At 37.8% G+C, this 25,628-nt stretch overlaps 1 protein-coding gene across 1 annotated transcript; it reads right to left on the bottom strand.

Annotated features, from left to right (window-relative positions):
• Positions 1–2,162: 2,162 nt before the first annotated feature.
• pi15a (peptidase inhibitor 15a) lies at positions 2,163–8,792 on the bottom strand. The gene is made up of 6 exons (XM_036558906.1): positions 8,641–8,792; positions 8,091–8,398; positions 5,460–5,578; positions 4,019–4,151; positions 3,201–3,316; positions 2,163–2,298 (listed from the first exon to the last, which is right to left on the bottom strand). The coding sequence occupies exons 2-6, from the start codon at positions 8,364–8,366 to the stop codon at positions 2,163–2,165; spliced, it is 780 nt and encodes a 259-aa protein (XP_036414799.1). The 5' UTR covers positions 8,367–8,398; positions 8,641–8,792.
• Positions 8,793–25,628: the final 16,836 nt, after the last annotated feature.

Genomic DNA, 25,628 nt, shown 5'->3' with positions numbered 1-25,628 from the left:
CAGTAAAGGTAGAGTACATTTCTTGAAACGCTATGTTCAGCACTTCGGCAAGAAACAATGCCAAATGCATAAGCAAAAAAAATCTTTGGCTTTATTCAGCAGTATAAAATACAACAGGAAGCACAGTTTGATATAAAATGATAAATACAAAATGAATCGAAATTCAGTCAGTGCCAGTGAACCTATGACAACTTTCATTATACAAAATCTAAAATCACAATTAACGATAGATGCACGTGTTGGTTCGGTTTTCCTTTCAGCTCTTCCTCCGATTCTGACTGGAGTCCAACGGCAGGGCAAACAGGGCCTTTTCTATGTCTCTAAGCCAGAAATGACTGAACAACGAAGCAGCTTGTTCCACTTAGTCACAGGTATTGTGGGAGTGCTATAGCTATAACAGTAACAATACAATCTAGTCTTACAATGAAAAAGACACTTAAATAACAAAGGAATGGAAACACAATCAGTTTGCTTATGTCAAAATACATATAAAAGATTCTTTAAAGAAAAATCATACAGAATTCTATTTACATGTGATTTTAGCTGATAAATAGTTTGAACTCTCGGGGCAGTTAGATTTAAACATCAGATTGCACTTATAGGTTTATAGTTTTGTTAAGCATTACGATCTTCTTAACACCATATATAGTGATGACAATACAAGATGTGTGTATTTGGAAAGTTAGCTTATGTTTGAACATTTTTTTATTATTATTTTTGCCCTTTGTCTCCAATGTGTAACACTTAGAACGCATATACAGATATTTATAAGCTTAACCACAGACAGGGTTGTCTGTTGATATAAGTAGCCATAAATGTCTATATATGATTGAGTTATGTATGTGTGAGTTATGTATATGCTATGAATGTGCACAGTAGCGTTCTTCAAATAATAGGTGTTACAGGTTGTTAAAGAGCAACACCAGTTGACACATTTTCTGGGTTACAACAACCATAACATGACTGGCTAGCACTAACATTAGCTAGCAGCACCACAGAAATAGCTAGCTAGGTAGCAACGCAAGTTAGCTAGCTTCCTTAGCTACCCAGCTAGCTTGCCTATTGCTATTAATTTTAGGCAAGCTACAGTCACTACCCCCATAAAAATTGGTTCTTCAGTCCGTCTTTTTTTAAAGGCAATGGTTAAATATAGAACCATGACAACTTAAAGAACCACTCAAATGCATAAATAGTTCCTCTGTACAGCTAAATGGTTATTCGCTATGATGGAAAACGCCTTTTAAAAAATGGTTCTATATATCACTAAAAAGGGTTTTGCTACTCTTACACGTCATATAACCTTTTCTGGTATATGTTTTGCTAAGATTAGCAAAACAAAACTGGAGCAAGTTACTGTAGCTAATGTTACCTACTGAGATTTTGATAATGGTTTTAAATTGTTCTGATGTCACAGCACATGACTTAAATCAAACACTACCCCTAAAACTCTTTTTTAGCATTAAACTACAGTAAAGACAGTATTCTTGTTTATGTGATCAAAAGAACAGATAATAAAGTATCAGACTGTATTTTCCTTACATTCTTCTGTCATTTCATTGGCGTTACTCTTTAAGGATGGCTATGCTGACATCTAAACATTTTATGTTTAAGTGCAGAGATGTATAGCAATCACATTAGAGCAACAAAACACCATTTTAAAGTCACACACTATGAAACTAATTGGACTGACTGACAAGATGCGCTATAATACTACTAATACTACTAATACTACTTTACTATGCATTCACTGAACATGAACTGTCAGGACCCCCCCAAAAAATGAACTGATCAGAATGAGTTCATGTATAATGTCCATAGCACCACTTAATATTTGAAGCAGCCATTAAAAACTTAAACCAACCCTTAAAACTGAGCTAATGATGACAGAGTATGATGATGAATAAGCCTATGAGCACCGTTCATGTTATTATACACATAACCCTAACTGACAGTTTTATCCCTATGAATGAAAATGATATGAATCTCAGTACCTGGTATAAAAAGTAAGAAAATAATTTATGATCTTGAAAAAAGATAAAAAAAACATAAAAGGGTATATTTTAAATAGCACCATATATACAAATCAGGGTAATTCAGGAATGTTGTGCAAAAAAACCTCCGTGCTGGAGAGCGTCTTTGTGACATGCGTCCTGCTTGTTGGTTTATTTGAACCAGTGCAGGTAGTTTGAGTTCACAGCAGGGACACACATGTTATTGCTGCACGACCCTCCATAGCTGGGGGGGCACATGGAGCATGGCACGCCAACTTTATATGGAGCTTCACCAATCCAGTTACCCCTGCAAACAATCACAGAAGCAGCAACAACGTTAACAACGTGAGCTTGAGGTGAAAATAATTACCTGTTTTTTGTGCATAATTTAACTGTTAACTGTATGTGCTCTACTAGATATTTTGCTATTGTGTATGTTCTAAGTATTAAATTATATTTTTAATGTAAGCTATTTTAGGGTGCCTCCTAACAGTTAGTCAAGCTCATTTATGATGTTGTTGACACTGTTTACTACTAGAACAATGTCCTTGCAGTTACAGCTTCAAAAACTTAAAAACAGCTTCTTCATGTAATGTTTATTTTTGGATATAGAGTAAAGTAGTGCCAAAACCTTTTGTTTAGAGAGCACTAAAGCTAATGTTTGTGATGGTGGCTGTGTTTTCAAAAAGGTATTTTACTTGACATTACAGTTTGTCTTCATTTTGTTAATAAAATACACTTTCAGTAAAAAAAGTTTAAATAAGCAAGTATAAAAATATGTTTGCTCTCTTATTGGGCGAAGGGGGACACTTTCTGGCGGACCTAATCAAACGTCCACATTGTCCAGCCTTTCCCTGGACTGGATGGTGCTTTCTGCTCTAGGGCTAAGCTCTTAGTCAGACTAAACTATTTTGCAATGCTTTTCTCAAGCCTGCAGTTCAGTGGGATTTAAATAAGTAGGCCAGAAGTCAGTCATAAGTGGGGTTATACATAAATATTGGTGTGATTCCAGAACTGGGGTGAAATTCCACTGATACTCCATTCGTGCCAGGAGCTTTCAGTCCAAAGCATGCTGTACAAGTTTGTGCCAAAGTGTTTTGTAAGTCATTTCATCTTGCTTTGGAGCTATACTTGAGCACTTGAGGTACAAGTGAACTGTGTATCTGCTATATAACCTAATGAGAAGTTATTGTCTGTGTGTACACTTACTTTGGTGAATAGTTGCACACCAAATATGTCGCTCTTTTCCATACCGCACCCCACACGTTCATATTATGACATGTATGGATGGCGCATCCAATTTTATTTGATGTTGCCCACACCATCTGTCCAAACATAATCAGAAAAACAGTCATGAATAAAAGTTGATTAATTGTAGACCACTGGAAAACAATGGAGGCTACTATACAACAAATGTTATTATAATATAAGCTCTATAAAATCAGCTTAGACTGATGATTACGATGTTAAAAGCAAAAATAGAGTGCTGCATGCAAAAGGAACTATTCAAATGAAAACCTGACACAGCATGAATGCTGCACATTGAGCATGCCTGACTAATTTAGCTGCAACTAACTTAGCTATTATTCTAATTTAGATCAATAGTTAAATATGTATTTGTGGATTCACTCAGGACCGATACAGCATGTCAGCATTAAGAAATGAACAAAATGATCAAACTCACTGAAATTCACTCAAAACACAGATTTAACCGCTCAACACTTCACTCACAATAACTTCACTCATGTTCAGCAGGAATGATAATGCTATCAAAATAAGAGTCAAAGATGCACTTAAAGGACTGTATGTTTTGTAGTTAAAATTAATGCTTGGTAAAAAAAATATTGGACACCTTTTCCCATATTTTTGTTTATGAATCACATTTGAAAACTTTATGTAGTTAAAATTTCTAGTTAAAAAAAATACAGAACGCTTCTTTTCCCTGCATTTTTCCAACTGGCAACCCTTACAGAAGACCACCTGGCTGAGTTTGAGACCCTTGTTACAGACTATCATAATCAACTCACTTGAGTGTAATGCGTGCACATGGGCCCGTAGCATTTCAGAGGACATCTGGGGTTGCAGTCACGAGGGTAGGGGAAGGAGTAGTCTTTCACTTCATCATACCAAGGCTTCACCAGCTGCAGAATGGATCTGTACCTATATCCAATCCACAAACCACAATGTTACTGAGCACCACTAAGGAAACAGATGTTCATTTAATAGTACTGCACTATCCAAGCCCTCCCCACAACTATGTTTTTTTTTGTAGCTACTGTTGTGAGGTTACACCAGCTTTACAAAATGCTGTTCAACGTAATGAGACACTGTAAAACACAACTCAGTTTATATGGAGTTTATGTGGAGTGTCGAGTCTCTGGGGTGCAAGTCTGAGTTGGGTCTTAAGTCTCTGGGGTGCGAGTCCAACTCGAGTCTCTGGGGTGCAAGCCTGAGTCTGGTCTTGAGTCTCTGGGGTGCAAGACCGAGTTGAGTCTCAAGGCTTTGGGGTTCGAAATCGGGGGTCAAATCTTAAGTCTCTGTCTGAGTCAAGTCTCTAGGGTTTGAGTCTGAATCTTGAGTCTCTGGGGTATGAGTCTGAGTCCTGAGTCTCTGGGGTTTTGAGTCCAAGCTGAGTCTCAAGTCTCTGGGGTATGAGTCTGAATCTTGAGTCTCTGGGGTTCGAGGATGAGTCTTGAGTCTCTTGGGTGTGAGTCCAAGTCTTGAGTCTCTGGGGTGCGAGTCAATGTCAAGTGTCGAGTCCCAGTTTAATCTCGAGCCTTTAAGATGCAAGTCCAAGCTGAGTCTCAAGTCTCTGGGGTGCAAATCTGAGTCAAGTTTCTGGGGTTCGAGTCCAAATCTTGAGTCACTGTCTGAGTCAAGTCTCTAGGTCTGAGTCTTGAGTCTCTGGGGTGTGAGTCCAAGTCTTGAGTCTCTGGGCTTCGAGTCATAGTTTAGAGTCTCTGGGGTGTGAGTCCAAGTCAAGTCTCTGCAGCTGAAGGATATGTGAGTCCGATTTGAGTAATTAACAGTAACATTCAGTATCTCTAGGACAGCTTCCATTTGTGCCAAAGGGGGGCGACAAAATCTTAAGGCCTTTTCACACAGAATCCGCACTGGCTTAAAGAAAAATTATACCAATCACCATTACTACTTGATGGAGCCATATTTTCTTCCTCATCATAAAAATAATAATAAAAATAATAGCAAGATTGGACAATCATTACAGAACATTGACAAATATCCCACTTCACTGACAATTCTCCTTCTTCGGCCACAGCAGGCTGGTAATGAAGTTATTTTAGTTCCTGTTTACCACATTTTTCCCTGAAACCTTGATTACACGCCAAATAAAACCGAATCTAGAGACCATTCACACATAATATCGTTACACTTAAAATGTATGTATTTTTATGAAAAAATGAGTATCTCTTTAGGATGAATGGAATTATGTAAGTATGTCACACAAACCTTCCGGTTCGAACAGAAAGGTTCTGCCCCAAAAACCTGAGAAGGTTCTGAGGTCCGTGCTCCCAAAGACACGTCGCGGCCCACTGCTCTGCTCTCTTGGCCAGGGTTTCATCCCAAACCTGAAAGTATTGAAAGACATGAGATACACCAAAACATGCCTTAAGAGTTATTCAGACTGGAGCAGTCAGTAACTTTGATTACTTTTTATATGCGTGTTTCTTGGGTTCCTTAAAAAAAAAATGCGTTAGCTAAATAAAATGCAAAATATTTGAGATTCTTAACTCTTTAAACTCAAGGGTCCATATGTGAGTTTTCCCAGTCTTATAACTACAAAAACTACAAATTAATCTCATAGTAGTTAATGAATTATAAGCCCTAAAGGGCTCATGTGACATTGACATCACCATTTTCCAAATTTTTGTTTTTGTTACTGTGCCTTTAAGACAGATATAAGTAAATGAGCTCTGTTCTAATTGACTGTCCTGGATTGTGCCTTGTTCAAATAGCAGTCCAGGCTGAAACACTCCTTTTAACTTCAGTATAAATGGGCGGGGCTAAACTGCTGTAGGAAAACAATTCAAAACGGGCTGTTTTTGCAGTTTGGCTTCTGGATATAGACTGTAAGACCTGAAAAGTGAGTGGCTTGTTTTAAAACTTTAACAATGGTTACACACTATATCAAACTATTTTATTTCGAAAGTGATATGGGGCCCTTAGAAATGTATTACCTGAAAAATAAGCTCAGGCTTTAAGGGGTACGGCTTAGAATCTTAGCAACAGCACTGCTAGGTGGACATTTATTAGGAAATCACTACTGACATACAGTATTAGCCCTTAAACTTAGCATTGCTCCATTAAAGACATTCTAATGTCTGATTTTCATGTGTAAAGTAAGATAATTTGTGTCGTTGCTTACAGTAGATGTCTGGACATGCATTTTTAAGGATGTAATGCTAGCTGTTGCGGAGCCGGCAAGCTTAGTAGCTTAGTCTGACAAAATTGGCAAGACATATACCATTAGTAGACACAGGAGGGCTCAAAATGAAAAGGCAGCATCTGGCTATGCGATGAAAAGGATACCATCTGGATATGCTAAATCTATCCTACCTTACTTTCTTAGAGTAACTTAATCATGCCCTCACCATTACCAAATTCACAAGCCTTAAAATGAAACCTAAAAACTTGCCTGTGGTTGTATTATCAGCCACATGTGGCCAAGAGATTGAAAATACAGTCAACAGCAATGAAATGAAAAGAAATGACCACTGCTTCCCAAAATCCAAATCCACTGATATCATCTGCACCATTGGTTTTCCAGTGAAGACCAACGTAGACTAATAAAGTAAATGCATGGTTGGTAGAGCCCACCACTGCACAGCTTTCCAACATTTACATTTAGTCTATCAGATCTCTGTAGGGAAGGACTTTCTCATGGTGGGCCAGGCCTACTTCAGCATGCCAAATTTACCTGCTTGTTCCAACAGTCCAGGAGATATTAGTGAAGGCACCTTCCAAATGCCGAGATAACTGGAGTAGCACCAAACCAAACCAAAACCTAAACAACCAGGCTGAATCTCAAAAGGCTCCCTGCTCCCACTATGTAGGCCATGAAATAATGGCTTTGACACCCAAATAGTGAATTATATGTCTAAAGGAAAGAAATTTGTATTCAGCCTAAGCCACACAAGTCTAACATTTGTCTAACATTTAGTATGCTGTGTGGCTGTAGACTGACACAGTTCCTTGACCTATGTAGTGCACTATATAGGAAGTAGTGAGCCATTTGAGATTCAGCTTTACAGCAAATATTTACTGTCTATCACAGTGCAATTTTTTATCACTTAGACTTAAAGCCCATCACTGTGAGCTGTACTGCAAAGCTCGCTTGCCATCTTTGTACATAAAAAGGAAACAACATTTGGTTTTTATTTACAAAGCTTTGTTTGAAACAGTTTCCAGCCTACATTTCATCTTTCCTTACAGTCAGAACAAATGACTGGCTGGTTCTGAATGTATTATTCTCAACTACAGGATTTACAAGATAAGCAAGCATTTTCATGCCCATAGAATCCTAAAATGCATTATCTTTCACCTGCCAGTCAATGTAAAATCATTTCAAATAACCTGAACCTAGATGAAAGCTGTTACTTCATCTTTTATCTTTTTCTATTATAGTTGTTTATTTTTTTTATATCTACTTTCTACCTTGTTTTCTTTACATTGATGTTTGAATTGTTAATATATTACTACATTGTCTTTTATTGTGTGTCTTACAGGGCACCCTACGTGAGACATTGGACACAGTGGGCTAACCTGTCTATGTATAAATAAAATAAAACAAATAAATATATAAATAACTTTCTTAAAAGCTTTTACTTTTTGGGATAGAGCCTCACGATGTCAAAACATTCGTGTTTTCACCACCTTTGGAACATGTGGTCCCTACAAAGTGATAAATACAAACGCGAAGGCACACACACTATGGGAGGAATCTGAACCCGGTGAACTTTAGCGAGGTCGCCAAGCACTCCGCGCGCACACGTGCTAATCGTCACCGTCTCATTTTAGCTAACAACACTGGCAAATAAACCTCAGTAAAAAGGCTTAAAAAGCTCTAAAAGAGCTGTTTACCATGTACTCCATGTTAGAAGCAGGAGGGAAAACCTTTCCGCGGACTTTGTTGTGGTAGTGCAGGATGGCTAGCATGTCCTCCTGGGAGATGGCGCGCCTCTTTCTGCCGCGCGGGAAAAGCGCCGTGTCCGAGGCGGCCAAGGGTGCGCCGAGGCCGGCCGGAGTCAGCGAGGGAGCCGCGGTGGAGTTCAGGGCGTACGCTCCACATACTCCACACCACAGGCACAAGAGCAGCACGTCCACAGCCAGACACGTCTCATTCATCATCAGCTTCATTGGATTTGACTCCAGAGGGATTCTTTACTTTTCTGCAAAGTTGCAAAAAAAGCATCTAATCTGCGAGTTCATCACTGAAATACCGCTCTATAAAAGCCTGTGTTGCAATGCAATACAAAACGAAAGAGTGTTGTGACATTTGTACTGTTTTTGTGAAAATGTATCATAAATGTGCAAAGACAAAATCGTTTCAGTAGTAATTAATTAGTAATAAATGTCATGCATTGGCCTAATCTGTGGATAATGAATGATGCTACAAAATAAAAGTCTCTACCTTCACTAAAATGCTGATAGGTCTGTTGGTTTTGCAGGAATACAATCTCTTTCTCCTCTTTCTCTGTGTATGTGCAAGGCTTGTGCAAAGCTCCTCCTGTCCTACAGCTCTGGATGACTCCCCCTTCAGAGAGGGACTGAAGGCTTTATATACCCCCGAGGTACTGGTCACAGGAAGTCTTTTGGCTTGCTTTTGAAGGTGCACGGAGTCCCACCCCATCACCTGAAACACATCATTTGGAGACGTAATGCCTTGTTTCTTTTATCCATTTCCTGGCAGATTTTGAGTGGACTTAATCAAAACATCTGCTTTTGGTTTGCACAGCTGGCAAGACTAGAAAAGAAAACATAAGATAAGCAAGAGAATAAACCGTTGACCCTGAAAGTACAGATCAGCACAGGGAGCAGCACTATAGACTTGCTGAGTTTGTGCCAAATGTGACAGTGAAGATCAGAACAGAAAAGAAAGCTTGTGCATTGTGCATGGCTTGTAATCCATTTATTATGACATATATAATGGCACAAGTGTAGACACTGTGGAGAAGATGCAAAAGGAGCTCATTTGCTGTGGGCCACACACTTTGGCATTCAACTTAAGACATGTACTTGTCAGGCAGCATATTCATAACCATTTCATGTAATAACTTTCTGTAAAGGAGCTTTTAGAGGTGGATGTCTGGTTCCTATCAGCACCACTGTAAACAATTCTGACTCGGTAAGTTTCTGTAAAACAGAGCATTTCATACCAAACCACTCTGAATGGCTTTGTTTACATCTTAACCATTTAATTATGCCGAAAATTTTAAGAGCAATCAGTTCCCCTTCAAGTGGATTCATTGAAGCTGGGTGATATGATAATATATTCTCATTATGGTGTTAAATTACATGATGTATATGATGGGTATATGAGCAGTACTTAAGAACACTGGACAACTGCATGGATCATACAGAGAGAAATTTAGACCAATTACAGAGAGCTTGTAAACAACAATCAGTGAGTCACTGTATAAAATGCCTAGAAACAAGTATCTGATTGGATGGCAGCCCATTATGACATCATCTTTCTCATTTTACAAATGTCGAATTAACAATTTTGTTATTTCCAACTTCTTCACAAGCTAAATGTCATGTATCGTGCCTTCAAGTATCGTGATGTTTTTTGCCATATCGCCAACCCCTTAGTCTGCACTTTCATAAATGCCTCCATACAGGCTGCAGTGCAAAGTAAAGATCATGGAATTGTCTGAAAATGACATTTGGATTGTATTTATTAGGTACGCTGTGATGTAGTTAACTTTATTAAACCCCACAATGACATAAAGCTCCATATGATCACTCAGTAATGTAACAAATCTGTAATAGACAACAGTTATTTGAATATTTGTGGACACTTGAAGAAATTTGAGCAGCTTTTACAGCTTTGGGGTTAGAGCTGGGTCTCTCACCTCTATTTATTTTCTTTGTGGAATTTATTATAATTCACTGTACTGTAAAGATTACACTTGTTCGGTGTTGGACTCCAGCAGCTGTGGCTTTGCCAGGACGGTTGCGGTGCCAGCAGTGGAGCCCCTTCAGCAGGTCATCATTTTCTTTGGCAGCTGGCGAACAAATTAAAACAATGTGACGCAGGATTTCTCTCCCCCCCTGTGTGTTTCTCTCTGTAAAAACAGCCGTTTCCAAACCTTCTTGGAAGTGATGGACTTTTGGCGCTGGAGTGAGGCCATTAGAGGATGAAAACTCTCTGTGCTGCTGTATACTGAAGCCTTACAGCCTATTAGTTTATCTGTATGTTGATGGGAAATGTCTGCTTTTGTGCAACGGGAAAGAACATAATGAAAATTAATCATTGTGCAAATGCTTACGCAACACAATTAATCATCCTATTTATGATCCACTCTCACATGCTTTCATGCCAACAGTTGCTAGGTTGGGCAAGCTTTACAGAATGTTTGCAAAATTCCCATCCAACCTAATGACAAACTGTAGAACATGATTCAGTTTATATCACAATACCTACATTTAGAGTGAGTTATTCATTCAACCTTATGAGAAACTGTAGAACATGACTATGAGTTATTCAGTAAATTTTAAAGCTGACAAGCTTCTCCAATAATACTCAAAGTTAGGCTTTATTCTGAAGTGTTTACTGAAATTTTGAATAAAATAGCGATATACAAAGTAAAAAATGTGTAACATGCATGTCTTACAAATTCCAAGAAGCTAGAGTTAAGTTTAAACTCATTATGGTAAAGTACTCATATTCACAACTATGTAATATTCACAACTATTAGCTTGGTGCTAACATGACACTTGAGACTGAATCCCGTAACTAACTAAGTTAGCATTATCGTAGCAGTGAGAATCACATATAATCTATATATATATATATAAATGAAATCACTTCAATATCCTGTGCTTTTATGATGGTAAAGTATGCTAGCATGCTATTAGAAAGCTAGCAAGTGTTAGCTAGTGAGGCTAAAGTTAACTACCAGGAGTTAAGTATAAACTTGCTGCATTTACTCTAGATGTTAGTGCAACTCAGCAGCTCTTTAACATTTAAAATAATGGAAAACTGAAGAAAAATTAAATTGCAGCGGAGACAATAATCCTTTGCTGCTTCAGAAAAGTGCTTTTGACACTTTATTCTGCAGCAAAGCTGATGATACTGAATGTTTTGATGCATTACAATACTGTTACAGTAAAATTAGCCATATAATAAGACAATAATCTGCCTGTACTGTGAATTTTCTCAGAATTCAAAATGGAATGATTCAACGCAATACATTATTGTACTTTAAAGTTACTATTCAAGACATAACACTGTGTACCATATCTTATTGCTTTTGTAGCTGCGTTATTTAAAAAAGTGGTTCATCCCAAGAGAAGTAATGTAACGGTACACACACGTTGTGGTGAGCGTGTTGGCTGAATCTGTGTGGTCAGTCTGAAAGCCTATTTTCAAAGCCAGTTTTTCACTTGTGCTGTTGAGCCACTTGTCATAGCTGTGGTTGCAAAAGTAAACGATTCCTTAAAGTAATAATTTTAGCATCAGGAACTGTAAAAGGTGGAAAGAACAGAGAGAACTTGGGCCTATGTTTCAGGGGGCTTCTGTTTTACTCTAATAGAGAGTGGAAAGATGGAGAACATGCAGGAGAACGGGAGGTGGCAGTGTGGGAAAATTCATCATAGTACCAAAGAGATGAAACTCAATCTCCAAAATGGAAATTTTCAGGGAGAAGAAAAAACACTTTTTTTAGAGACTTTTGGACAATTTATTGAGTCATTTTGTACCATTTCTATTTGTCCATTCATCATGAAATGTTCATACAATGTAATGGGAAACTGGCGATTTCAAATAACGGAAAAATTATATGTGGAAATGAACAGTTGTTCATCAGGGGAGGCAAGGGAGGCTGAGCCTCCTCAAAAGTTAGCTGTAGATAAATGCAAAAAAGTGATGCATTCTTCTTTGATCAGTCCCTAAATGCTTGCCGTATAGGGATTAACACATTACCATCGCTGCTCATGTTGAATACCAGAGAAAGCTGAGAACCTGCAGCAGGTAAGCAAGCTGACCAATAAGAATCAACAAGCAAATTAAGCAACGTTATTCACTTCTGTCAAAAAAGACAACAGATTTGCCTTCTTTCATATTAATGAATCTTTATCAGTTACAGTAGCATTACATATGATCTTACAAACCGGTACTAAGATTTATGCTTCAGCGTGTAATAACATAATTAGACTCTCTCTTTTCTCTCTGTGTGCTTTCTTAGTAGGTTATTCCTGCTTTTGTGGGCCACAATATACATGAACAAAGTATGTCTTGTGAATAACTTTCTAATGACCCATAAATAAGCAGTGTATTTTTCCAAAATTCTCCATTTTTAATTTATACTGAGCACTCCTAATCTTACATAAGGAGTATCCTCATCAATCACAAGGCTGATGTGCTTTATCCCACCCACACATTTGTGTTCCAGTACAGTCTCTCTGTGTTCAAGTTAGAGAATCCCACTGAGAGAAAGCTAACCACCAAGCAGAAGCTAACCTCGCAATCATAACTGGGCTATCAAGAATGTCTGTTCGTTAGTTCAGCACAATGTTTAGTTGTGCTTCAGCGATGTAACAGGCTGGGAGTGTTGGACTGAGGGCTGTCAATCATGTATGCATATGGGAATATTTAGGCCACACCTGTAATTTTTCTTAGATAGGCCTGTTCAGTGTTTTTAAAGCTGTGTTTTATTATATTTTTATCTTGTTTTTATTTTCATTCAAACTTAATATAACACCCAATTTTAGGGTCATGCAAACAGTTTTAAGAATTTTCATTGTTACACTGCTAGCTTGATGCTCAGTGCACAAGGTTTTAGTTGGTTTTGTCCCAAGTAAATTTACATTTTATATATATATATATATATATATATATATATATATATATATATATATATATACGGGTGTGTGTGTGTGTGTGTACGTGTATATATATATATATATACACACATAAAAATACCTTGTTGGAAGCTACATTCATTGTGTAGTTAACATTAATGGAGTTATATTTCTTAAGTAGCAGCATTGGGCAGTACCTAAATACGAACATTTACAATGGCTTTACGTAATTATGATATAAAAAAAGTTGTATTGTCGTTGTATTCCCTTACAGTTGACAGAAAAATATCAAACTGACCTGATCTGAAAGTAAACTCTGTTATTCTTGTATTTGCTCCATAAAATTCTACAGTTTGACTAGTTATAAATTTAACCTTTGCTAATGTTAACATGCAAGATTTTATTGCTGAAGTGAACTGACATTAACAGTTTTACAATGTGAAAAGAAAGCAAAGTCTCAAGTTTCTTTTTCGCGTGTATGATTTCTTTCTTCAATAGTTTTTGAATGATTTGTGCAAAATGTTAATATGTGTGAATGATCATTATTTGTATTTAAGACAATCAGGTCCTGTTTAGTTTTTGTGTGAAATTAATACCCTTTTTAAACTCAGGACACATAGATTTATGTGTACTACCGAACCCGATGAGAGCTAAGAGACTATCTACAAATTACGGTCATCAAAATCCAAGCACAACGTGCCAATATCCTTTTGAACTAGTACAGGCCTTTTAACAGTTAGAACACAAATGATGGCCAGTCAAAAGTTTTTAGAATGGCCTCTGTTTATAATTATTGTTGATGAGGAGTCTCAAAAGAAGATGTCTACCAAGTTAATCTTTTGATTTTGATATGGTAAACAACAGATTTTAACAAATAAGGCAAAATCCCAGGACATTTGCATATTGAACTCAATGAACTGGATCATTCTGTGTTGATTACTACTTTCCTTGTGTTTTTGTCCCAGAGCCTTTAGTGTCTGTGTTAAATTTGTTCATTATCCTGGTAACATCACTCAGATTTTCTCCTGGGAGCTGTGCCTTGATTTCTGAACTTGCCACATTTTTAACTGCTCGCAAGTATACATGTCTAAACGCAAACAATTGATACTGTACAATTTTGGCACCTTTATGTTTGAAGTATTTCCATATATTGCTCTACTTAGATTTGGCTATTTTGCTTAACGTGAAATCAGTATCAGTTTGTGTGAGGCACAATATTTAAGTTATCAATAATCTATTATTCTGTTTCACAAACCAGTGCAGTCTTTAATTATATGAGTTTAAATAGACAAGTAATCCAAAAGTAATGGAAAGTTACCTGATTGCCTGTAATGTAATCAAATTACATTACAGGTAATTAGTAATCTGTAATGAAATACATTTACATTTACATTAAATTAACCTCGCCAAGCCTGGTAAAGAGTGATTGGGGTGAGTGGTTTGTGTCTAAAGTGAGTGTATCTTGGAATTAGAGTTAGAGAATTAGAGAATTAGAATTAGAGACATCTGACTGTCGACAGGCTTTATCATTATTAATATGTGCATCAGCTTTCACAGAAATTATCCCTTAAAAAGAGTTTCAGGTCCAGTCATTTATTGCATAACTCCATGTCATAATGCGACTACACTTTATACTTCAAAACAAGTCTGCTGTAGCAGTGGACCAACTCAGATTATTCCGCTGACAGGTTGACCCTGTAACACGCTCCCTCTGAAGCATAATCATAAACTGTCTCCTCTCTGACCTCTCCACACCTGCTCCGACTTTACTGATGCACACACCTGGACAGGCTCTGATTCTGATCAATGAACTCCAGATGGTTTTGATCAGCTCAATAAATGTTAAGGAGATTTTGTCCCGATGCTAAACAGAGGATGTGTGGCGTGATTTCAGAATGTTTCTTGAAATTAATAAAGGACAATGTCAAATGAAACTGCACGTGCTTGAAACACTGCATGGCCACTTTATCAGAGCCTATGGTTGTGAAAAGTCATGGAAGTTTAAAAATCGAATATGAATTAGAATTCAAGACAATCATTTTTTTTCTAAGGTTATATGTGCTTAGCTCAGAAACATGAGATATCTGAACTCTATACTGCTCCAGAGGGCAGAGTCTGCATCTCACATTTTGGTCAGAGTTCCTTATCTGTTGACTCCAAAGAAGGAAGCATAAGAAGACTACTGCAGCCGTCTAAAGGCTACCGCACATTGGACAAGAAGCACAGCTGTAGCACATAGGAAGTGTCTCAGAGCAGTGCCAATAAACAAGAAAACTCAAGCTCATTTTACTTTTTGCTTGTATTGATTTAATGGAATAAAACTTTCAGCATCTGGTGAATTATTATGTATCAGCTACCTAACTCTTCACATACTCACTGTTTTCTAGCTAAACATGGTGAAATAAGGTCTAACATGCTTTTTATCTTAAAGACTTTAGACACCTTTCTAAGTACAAATTTGAAGTCACATGTCATCCACAATGGTCTCCATCTGGATTTAATATAGTATAGTAATCACATTATACACAACATACCGCATTTAGACTGAGCTATTCATTCAATCTAATGAGAAGCTGTAGAACTCAAGTCAGTTTTTATCGCAGTACCTACATTTACAGTGAGTTTTTAACTTTTATATTTGTGTGAAAGGTCACACTGGATAGATGAAGTGTAGTTCTTTTTGTCGTTTAATTGATCTAACATCGCATGGTGGAAAATCCTATGTAGTTTTCATCATGTCTAGTTTCGATTAGCTACAAGAACACAATCCAGCTCAGTGCTGCATCATTTTAAAGTGGAGGCTCAACACCACATAGCAACTAAACAAAGATCACTGCATTTCTCATTAGGTTGAATGTGATTTTACAGCTTGTCCAACCTAGCAACAGTTGCTACGAATTTACGTATTTGTGATAGGTCAATTGTACACTTAGGTAGTGGACCTATAAGGTCGGGGTTTCTAATAAAGTGGCCAGAGATGAAGTACAAGGTCAAATAAAGTGGCCAGTGAGTGGAGACTACAAGGTAATTTTCTAATAAAGTGGACATAAACTGAGGTTCTATTAGTGTGTTTTTGCATGACCTCCCCCAATTATTATTGGTATGATTCCAAACTTAATCTGAGTTTCTGAACCCTAGAGTTAGCATAACAAGTCGATTTGTCTTGACTCTCACATCCAGATGTGTGTTTTTGACACCAGCATTCACTTCTGCTTGATAAGTAACCTGACAGGCCATGTGTTATCATGCAAAGAAACAAACGACCAGACCAGCTCTTATTGGAAAGGCCTGGTCAAAGAGTGCAGCTCCACTGTAAAAAAGGCCTTTTTTCAGTCAGAACATTTATTTACTTGGAGCGCAGCTCTAATTTCACCCCCCGCTCCCTCTCTGTGGCCTCACGGAAAGGCCAGCAAACGCCAACATGGACAGAACAGACGTAGAGAATACACATCTCCAGCTCCAGCAACGTCCATCAGCTCGAGCAATCAAACCCGAACTCACCCAAACTCACAGCTGTGAGCTCCACCCGAAGGTTTTGCTTTCTCTTCTGGCACAGAGCAGTGTGTCTAGGAAAATCACTTAAGAGTCATCTGCGTGTGTGAACAGTGAAAAACCTTGGCTCTAAAGAAATCAGCAGAAATGAGTTTTAGCTCTTATGGTTTTGAGCACGTGTTGGGGTTGTTTTTTTTGCTACTAAAAAGCCAAAAAAGCCACTAAAAAGCCAAAGCTTACAGAATTGTTTAAGAGAGCTGATAGTTTGGCCATCAGTCAAATTTACACAACCTCCCCACTTTCCCCAAATGGAGTCGATAATCCAAGCCATGTTTGGTGTCTGAAGTTTGCTCCTTTAGTTTTAGCACTGACCTGAGACCAGAGGCTAACAAATAGTCAAAGCTTGTGATCATCATGAAGACCTGATGTTGTTAAACAATCTCAAATAAACTTGCTTATGACATACTGTTTTTTATAAAAATAGAGAAAAGTACTAACAAAATTTTTACCTCAAGATGGCCACCACTGGTTTTAGCGATACTAATGTACACTTTATATGGTTGAAAGTGGATACCCCTCCTAATTATTGAGTTCAGCTGTTTTAGCCACACCCATTGCTCACAGGTGTATAAAATACACAGCCATACAATTTCCATAGACAAAGCTGATAGTAGAGTGGGTCATGTTGAAGAGCTCAGTGACTTTAAATGTGGCACTGTCATAATATTCCACCTTTGTGACAAGTCAGTCTGTAAGGCTTCTGTCCTGCTAGATCTGGCCCAGTTGACTGTAAATGCTATTATTGAGAAATGCAAGCATCTACTAGCAACAACATCTCAGCCACAAGGCATGGTACAACATGCGAAACATCATCGCAAGAACTGTGCGTCAGGAACTTCGTGAAATGGGTTTCCATGGCCAAGCAGCTGCACACAAGTCTAAGATGACTATGTGCAATGCCAAGCAATGGAGCAGTGGAAATGTGTTCACTGGTGTGATGAATCACGCTTCACTATTTGACAGTCTAATGGACAAATCTGGGTTTGGGGGATGCCAGGAGAATGCTGCCTACCAGAATGCATAGTGTCAACAGTAAAGTTTGGTGGAGGAAGGATAATGGTCTGGGACTGTTTTTCAGGGTTTGGGCCCCTTTGTTCCAGTGAAGGGTAATGTTAATGCTACAGTGCACAAAGACATTTTAGACATTTATATGCTTCACCTTGTGGCAACAGGGGAAGGCCCTTTCCCGTTTCAGCATGATTCTGCCTCGAACACAAAACGATGTCCATAAAGACATAGTTTGACGAGTTTGGTGTGGACAGAGCACAGAGCCCTGACCTCAGCCCCACTGAACACCTTTGGGATGAACTGGAACATTGATTGTGAGCCAGGTTTTCTTGACCAACATTGGTGCATGACCTTACAAATGCTCTTTTGACTGAATGGGTACAAATGTCCACAGACACTTCCCAGAAAAGTGGCTGTTTTCGTCACAAAGGGGTGGGAGGCAACTCCATATTAATACGCATGGTTTTGGAATGGGATGTCCAACAAGCTCATATAGGTGTGATGGCTATATAATGTATGTTAGTCCATTTTTATAGACCCTGTTCACACCTGGCATTAACATGCATCTTGGGTTAACTGATCATAAGTGGACAGTGCTAAGTATGAACGGGGTCCAATGAGGCTGCATTAACATGGGTTTCATGCCTGGGTTGTGTCTGAATATTATTTAGCCTTTTCACTAAAATGCAGATATATTTCCATCCATAGGATGTTTTAACTCTTTAAAAAGTTTGTTGATGTAGGCTATGGAAATATACACCGATCAGCCATAACCAGCTCCTTGTTTCTACACTCATTGTCCATTTTATCAGCTCCACTTGCCATATAGGTGCACTTTGTAGCTCTACAATTACAGACTGTAGTCCATCTGTTGCTCCGCATACTTTGTTAGCCCCTTTTTATGCTGTTCTTCAAGACCACCACAGAGAAGGTATTATTTGGGTGATGAATCATTCTCAGCACTGCAGTGACACTGACGTGGTGCTGGAGTGTTAGTGTGTGTTGCACTAGTACAGGTGGATCAGGCACAGCAGTGCTGGAGTTATTAAACACCTTACTGTTACTGCAGGACAGAAACTAATCCATCAACCAAAAGTATCCAGCCAACAGTGTCCTGTGGGCAATATCCTGTGACCACTGATGAAGGACATTACTCTGACATTACTAAAGTTGAATTAGTTCAAATGGCCTTCCCTCAATAAAAAACGAAAAAAAAATTAAGTCTTCAGTCTTTAGATGTTCACAAGGGTTATGTCATGATCTATTTAAACCATGAAGGCATTAATAGAGATATTAATTAGCTAAATATATACTAAATCATCATTTATATGGTACTTTCTGTTGGGAGGTGTTTGTCCATATCAGTTATGTTAGTACCTTTTGTAACAGCTTGTATATTTACATCAACAAGGACCCGCGGTACATTTTTGTTTTAGACTGACGTAGTACATGTGGGCGGTACTCTTCCTCCAGTCATGAAATCTGATCATAAGTGTTCACTGAAGATGCATTCAAGACTCATGGAAATGCCAGGTGTGAACAGTTATACATCTCACTGTCCACTTATGACCAGATCACACAAGACGATACAGTGCCATAAATCACATAAACAAATCTATGTTAGATCACTTAACAACTGGACACGGTTTGAGGCACATGCTCAATGCTAACCTGGTATCTATTAAGTTAGCTGAATACTTGTTAGCTACATTAGCCTCATAGCTCCGATGCTAAAACTAAAGAAGCAATCTTCAGACACCAAACATGTCGTTGTTGATCAACTACATTTAGGATAAAAGGGAAATTGAGTTGTATTAATACCCAAAGCTTTAAAAATGTATAAGATATCAGAAAGTCTTAGGCCCGATCCCATTTCACCCCTTGCCCCAACCACTTAGCCCTTAGCCCTCCGTTTTGCGTGTTCAGGCCTAGGGGTAGGGTGTCACGATTTTTGTTGAAATAGAGGGGTAGGGCGAAGTGTCAAGACTACATGGCCCTCCAAATGGAGGCTTTTGAGTGAGAAAAAAAGAAAAATGGGCAAAATGGCCGCGCAAGCGACCAAAGAAACGAACAAATGTAAGTAATTTCTCCATCAAAAAAATATGATAACCATTGTGTTATCCTAGTTTAAATATATTTCAATATATTATGGTCCTTTTCTTCATAACAAGCATAAAAAATTGCTAGTAGTATGCTGATGTCTCTGTAGCTAGCTAGCTAAATTTCTGTACCATTGAAGTTGAAACGGGAAAATTCAAACAAGAAGCTGGTGAATAGCTGACTTCAGCTTCATATCATGGAAGAATTACGGGTGGGTGATAAATAATTATCTCATCTCCCCTCTTTGAAGGCATATGATGCCCTAAATTTAACTAAGGCCAGCAGCGGGGTTGCTGAAATTCACTCTCCTCTGCTGTCACTGCAGACTGGCAGGGTCACCTACAGAGCAGCGCTAGCAGCCTGTTAATGAAGTAATGTTCTTTTTTATTTGAGGGTCCCATTTCATAGGGGAAGATTTCAACCACTACGCCTTGTAAGGGACAAGGTGACACTCGAAAACAAGGGGTAGGGGTGAAAATAAGAATGGGATAAGGCCTTAGTTGTGAGATTAATCATCTTTAAACAAATGTTTAATTTAACTACTTTTCAACGTAAGGAAATGGTGAAGGCATCCTTCCCATTAGAAGTGTAGAAGATATTGGGAATTGCAAGTTTGTGAGATGAATCATCTTTTAAAAAAATATTTTTATGGAGCAAATGAAAAAAGTGCACTGAATTTACATGATTCAAATATGCACATCAAGGATAAAATATTTTATATCAGTACCACTATTGCCAAAATCAAGCTGAAAGACAAAACTGTGTTTTGGTAAAACATTTTATTCATTTTTCACTGCCAACATCTGTGTCTTTTTCAGTTGTTCTATCTCTCCGTAAGCCTCTGCTCCCTGTATGGCATGTCTTATTGACATCTGTAGAGTTTCTGCAGGAGACTGTGGGACTTTGTCTGTTGGAAACTTAACAGCGAACCGGTGAGGTCACTTATTTGTTGTCGTTGGCCTTGCAACAAAAAAGAATCCGTGTGACTGACCTCTGTGGTTTATGGTGGCTTCCTGCCAGCCACTGTCTTCAGCTTTACCAGAAACCTCTGGCTAAACACGCTATCAAAGCCAACACACTATAAGATTGATGTGCAGACTTTGTATGTTTCACAATGCAGTGTAAAAGTTTCAGCTCAGCCTCAAAGCCACAGGCAGGCAATCGCAAAGCCATCAAATTTATAGCATTCCCATCAACTCTCAAAGATTACACCTCTTTTTCCAAATATAAACATTCTGCCCCCTTTTGAACAAAGATAGAGACATTTTGATTCTATTTGGAAACAGAAATATGTGAAGTATATGCAAATACACAAACGAACATGTAAAATCAAACATTTAGAACATAAGTTAGATTTAAATGTGGTTCCTTATGTCATTGACACATAGTAATGCCAATTTATAATGCATCTTGGAGTGTTTACATTATAATTAAGTAAGATAAACTAAGGTATTTAAGACTAATAAGGTATTTAAGTACATAATGTTAGTTAATATACAATGTGCTAAAGTTTGGGCGCCCTGTTCAAATTCCATGTGTTGTTGATTTTCTAAGGGAAACACTGAATTTAATTTCCTGAATTTAACATTTTAGGGGGGAATTTAAACATGAAACGTAGCCTGTCCAAACATTATGGCATTTTGTATTATTTTTCATTTTTTATCTAAAACTAAATAAATAACTAACTAAATAAATAAATGCCATTGTGCACTAAATTTTGCAGGAAAAAATGCCATTTCATTTTGCTCTCTGTAGAGGATGTGAACTTATTTTCACTTAGAAAATCAACAGAACATGCAAATTTTGTAAAGACTGTATTAATATTTGGTTATAAGGCACATATGGGCTGTTATCTAATAGTGTCATATTAATTAGTTAAACGGGAATTTGGTGATCCAAATAATCTATATTATTGTTGTGAAAGTCTATAATAATAATAATAATAATAATAATAATAATAATATTAATACAATTACAAATGATAGAGTAAAAAGAAATCCAACAGGCATATGCTAACACTTCGTTTTTAAATCTAGCTTGCACTCCTAAAATTTGGTGCCTTGTTAAATCAGTATTAGCGCTGTACATGGTTTCTTTCTAAAGCATTTTAGCACCCCTTTAAAAGTTAGCATTAGTAAACATGCACAGCTTGCAGTAGTCTGCATGTTTTCCCACTCTGTTGTCTAGATACAGTGTCCTGTGTGGACATTTGAAGCCCACTGGGGGGTCTTTAGGAGATTTTGTGCTTTACTTTGTCAAGTACACAAAACAAATTGAAGCCCTGGAGTGCAAACATTGGGCCACAGTGTCTGTTGCAGCCGCAGCCTGGGCTCACTGAGAGAAATCTGAAAAAATAGCTGTCAGATATCAAGCCACACATCATTTTACCAGATTATAGACTTCTGCTACAAATATCACTTTTTAACAGTCATGTCACAGACAATCATGCAATCAAGTGACTTGCCTTCGTGTGAATTTTTCCTTTACCTTAAATTCAATCCCTTAGCCAAGTTTGCTGTTTTAGTTTTGCACAGGAGCTATAAAGCTAATGTAGCTAACAAGTAATCTATGCTAATGGCTAGAATTTGGAATCAGCTAACTGATTGCCACGTCCACTTGTTAAGTAAAATATACTTGATTATGCGGTTTCGGACACTGTATAATATATTGTTATCTATAAACATTGACTAAGGTATGTTAGCATAGCTACAACAATAGACGCAACTATCTAGAAGTCTTAACTTGGTCTTTTTGATAGATAATAATGTCACACAGGTTTAATTGCTTTAATCTAACAGTTAACATGACATTTATTGCTCTAATATAGTCTAATATATGGCTAATATAAGCATAATTTAACCAAGGGGTGGCCAGGGAATGAAGCATGGCTACCCTTCTGGCCAGCCCAGTTATGAAAAGTGAGACAGTCAGACATCATCAGTCAGACATCATTAATAAAGCATCAGTCATGGTTTATGGTGAAAATCTGCTATCGGGGTCATTGCTACTCAGTCATGAGAGTGTGATGATGCTGCATTTAATAAATAGCATATCTTGCTGTGATTAGACCAAATTATTCAGCAAACAGGCTGGTGATTCATATACATCACTTCCTCATGAATGACTAAAATATGGTACATCAACACAGTTTTGTCTTTCATTTTACTTTCGGCAATAGTTGTAATATTTTATATTTTTTATGTGAAAATGATGGACCAATTTAAGTATGTACAAAGAAAAAAACAACACAATTTCTACGTGATTTTAATACAGTAACAGCATTTTATTTATTTTATTATTCATATAGTTTTTTCCCAGCAGTGCAGCACCCCACTCTGGATCTTACCTGACCCCGCCATTCTAAATGTTCTAGCTACGCCATGCATTACTGGACAGAGTTTACCTCAGGAGTAAGTCAGATCCCCTCCCCCAACCACACCCACACAGTACAGTATCTATTTCTAACATGCTACATTCCTTTCCCACCAAAACATTCTCACTCATATATAAGACATTTATGGCCATCTTTGATGCCTGGGCCTTATAAGTGAGGGAGGGCGGTCAGCTTTGCAGCTTCACTCAGACATTTCACAAGAGGTTCTGATGTAAACGCCACAGAAACAAGCAAACATGAAGTGCACTGCGGGTCTAAAGTTGGCTGTCCGGGCTTTTTTTGGAAGATGTTATTAAACCACGGTAGTCAGGTTAACAAGCACAAACAGATCTCTCTTTTATAAAATATAGACATTTTTTTAAACAATTCATCTAACTTGTACCAAAATAATTGAATCAAATTGAATTGTGATGAGATTTCATGATGCATTAAATCATTTTCTGAACGAACATAATCGATTCCAATTATTGTGAAGTAATAGATTTATAATAGTGAATCCAGAAATGTTTATCATGTCCTGTTCTTGCATGGTGCGTTACTCTGGTAGTACACTGAGTAAAAAGACAGGACGTTCTGTTCTCCAGAGTGTTTTTAAACATATGTGTTTCCTCTTGGGACAGGTTTTGGTCAGTATGAATGGCCACTCTTTGGGTTTTGCTGGAATCTGCAGGTCACTCTCGGTTGTGAATGCGCTCTATGGCTGTAGAAAGAGAACGGCTGTCTAGACAGATGAAAGATGAGTGCAAGTCTGGCTCTTCTGACCACATTCTTGACCCAAGCTCTTCTTCACTTGCCACTTTTTACCATTGTTTTACCACTTATACACAAAGTGAACTCTGTAGGCCCAAAGATTTGTCTTAAAGTGATAGCTTGGTGTAAAATCTCATTTACATGGCTTCAAATATAGTTGATCAGTCAAGATATGTTTGATGTCTGGATTTTACTTCTTTAGCTTTAGCACTGGAGCTATGAGAATAATGTAGCTAACAAGTAATTGAAGCTTATTAGTATTGTCAATTTAGCATTGTGAAAACTGTATACCTAAATCATCACACAGTTGACTACATTTGGTGTAGGGGGGATAACTGTGTAAACTTGATTTTTCGCTGAACTGTCGCTTTAATACAGCTAACCCAAAATAATCTGTCTTGAATCTCAACCAGAGGCAGGAGATTTATTAATGTAGGAACATCTGCAGAAGAAATCAAGAAACTCTTGGTTTAATAAATCTGAATCACACTCCTGCAGATATAATACACAAAGACAGACTATTATCTATATAAATGGACTGAAGTACGTCACACTTGAAGACCAAATTTAATCTTCACTTTAGTCCACACGCTGTCAGGAAATAAAGTACTGTGTACATTTGTTGTTCATCAAGGTACAAATGTAAAAATGTACAAAGGGACAAGAGTGGTTTTAAGGTCCGACTATGTACCTTAAATAAGGTTTTTCCCAGGGGAAAAGTACATATTGGTACCTTTTCATAACCTTGTGTTTTAAAACAGAACAATACAATAAAAAGGCTGGAGGTTAGACAGGGTGTGTATAGTCAATACAACCTTGAAAATATAATTGCAAAGAAATGTGGTACAATTATGTTCCCAAACTAAAGGTACTGAAGACCCTTGAGGGTACCACCCCAGTGACGGTTTAGAACCTTTTTTTTTAGAGAGTATGTTTATAGATAACAGTATGTCATACAGAATAAAAACCTTTTGTTTTAATGAACTAGATTTTTTGTTATATTTTCATTGTGAGACTGATCTAATTAACCACAAAGACATTTTCCATGCTTTCCATGCATTTTTTATCCAGGTTGCCAATAATCATGGAGCTGCTTGCAAAACTAAAAGGGCAAACTACAGGGATAAAGGGAAAAGTGTGACATTTTAGTTTCCCCCAAACTATCACTTTAAAGAGACTCCTCTAATCATGCTGAAATACTTGTGTAACTATAAAAGATACAGCAGCAGCAGGATTCACCTCCAATCCTACAGTTTTTATCATCCCAGACTGATTATACGACCCTGTTATAAGGGCGGAGAGGGTTATAAAGGTTGATAATTTGGAGATAACAATGTTAGACAGAAAAAAAAACACACTCCAAAACTTTCCATGTAAGTTCCTGCTGTTTCTCTCACTCAGTTGGAAATTAATTTACATGATGCAGTGATTGATGCAGCAGATGTGGTTGCTCTTTGCTGATTCTCCTCGGTTCAACCCTGAATGGGCCTTTCCTCCTTAAAATCATGACTTGCATAAATTCTTTTCCTATAGTCCAAATGTTTCTGGAGATTTATGCCGCCACTGTGTTTTTCATCAGGCAGCCCCTGCACAAGCGGCAATGAGAACGATCTGTGCAGGGACACCGGTGGGTGGTTCTGAAATCCATCTTTGCTGATTTGGCATGTTTTATGGATTTTTTTAGGCTTTTTGCAAGGCAAAGAAAATCCTGTGTTGGGTTTCATTGGTCAGTCTTATTGTCTGAGAAAGACATAAGAATTTATGCATTGAGATTGTCATTCACATTTTGC

This window comes from Colossoma macropomum, unplaced genomic scaffold (genome assembly GCF_904425465.1).
Source record: "Colossoma macropomum unplaced genomic scaffold, Colossoma_macropomum, whole genome shotgun sequence".
In the NCBI taxonomy this organism is placed as follows: Eukaryota; Metazoa; Chordata; class Actinopteri; order Characiformes; family Serrasalmidae; genus Colossoma; species Colossoma macropomum.
This window is presented reverse-complemented; position numbering and strand designations above follow the sequence as displayed.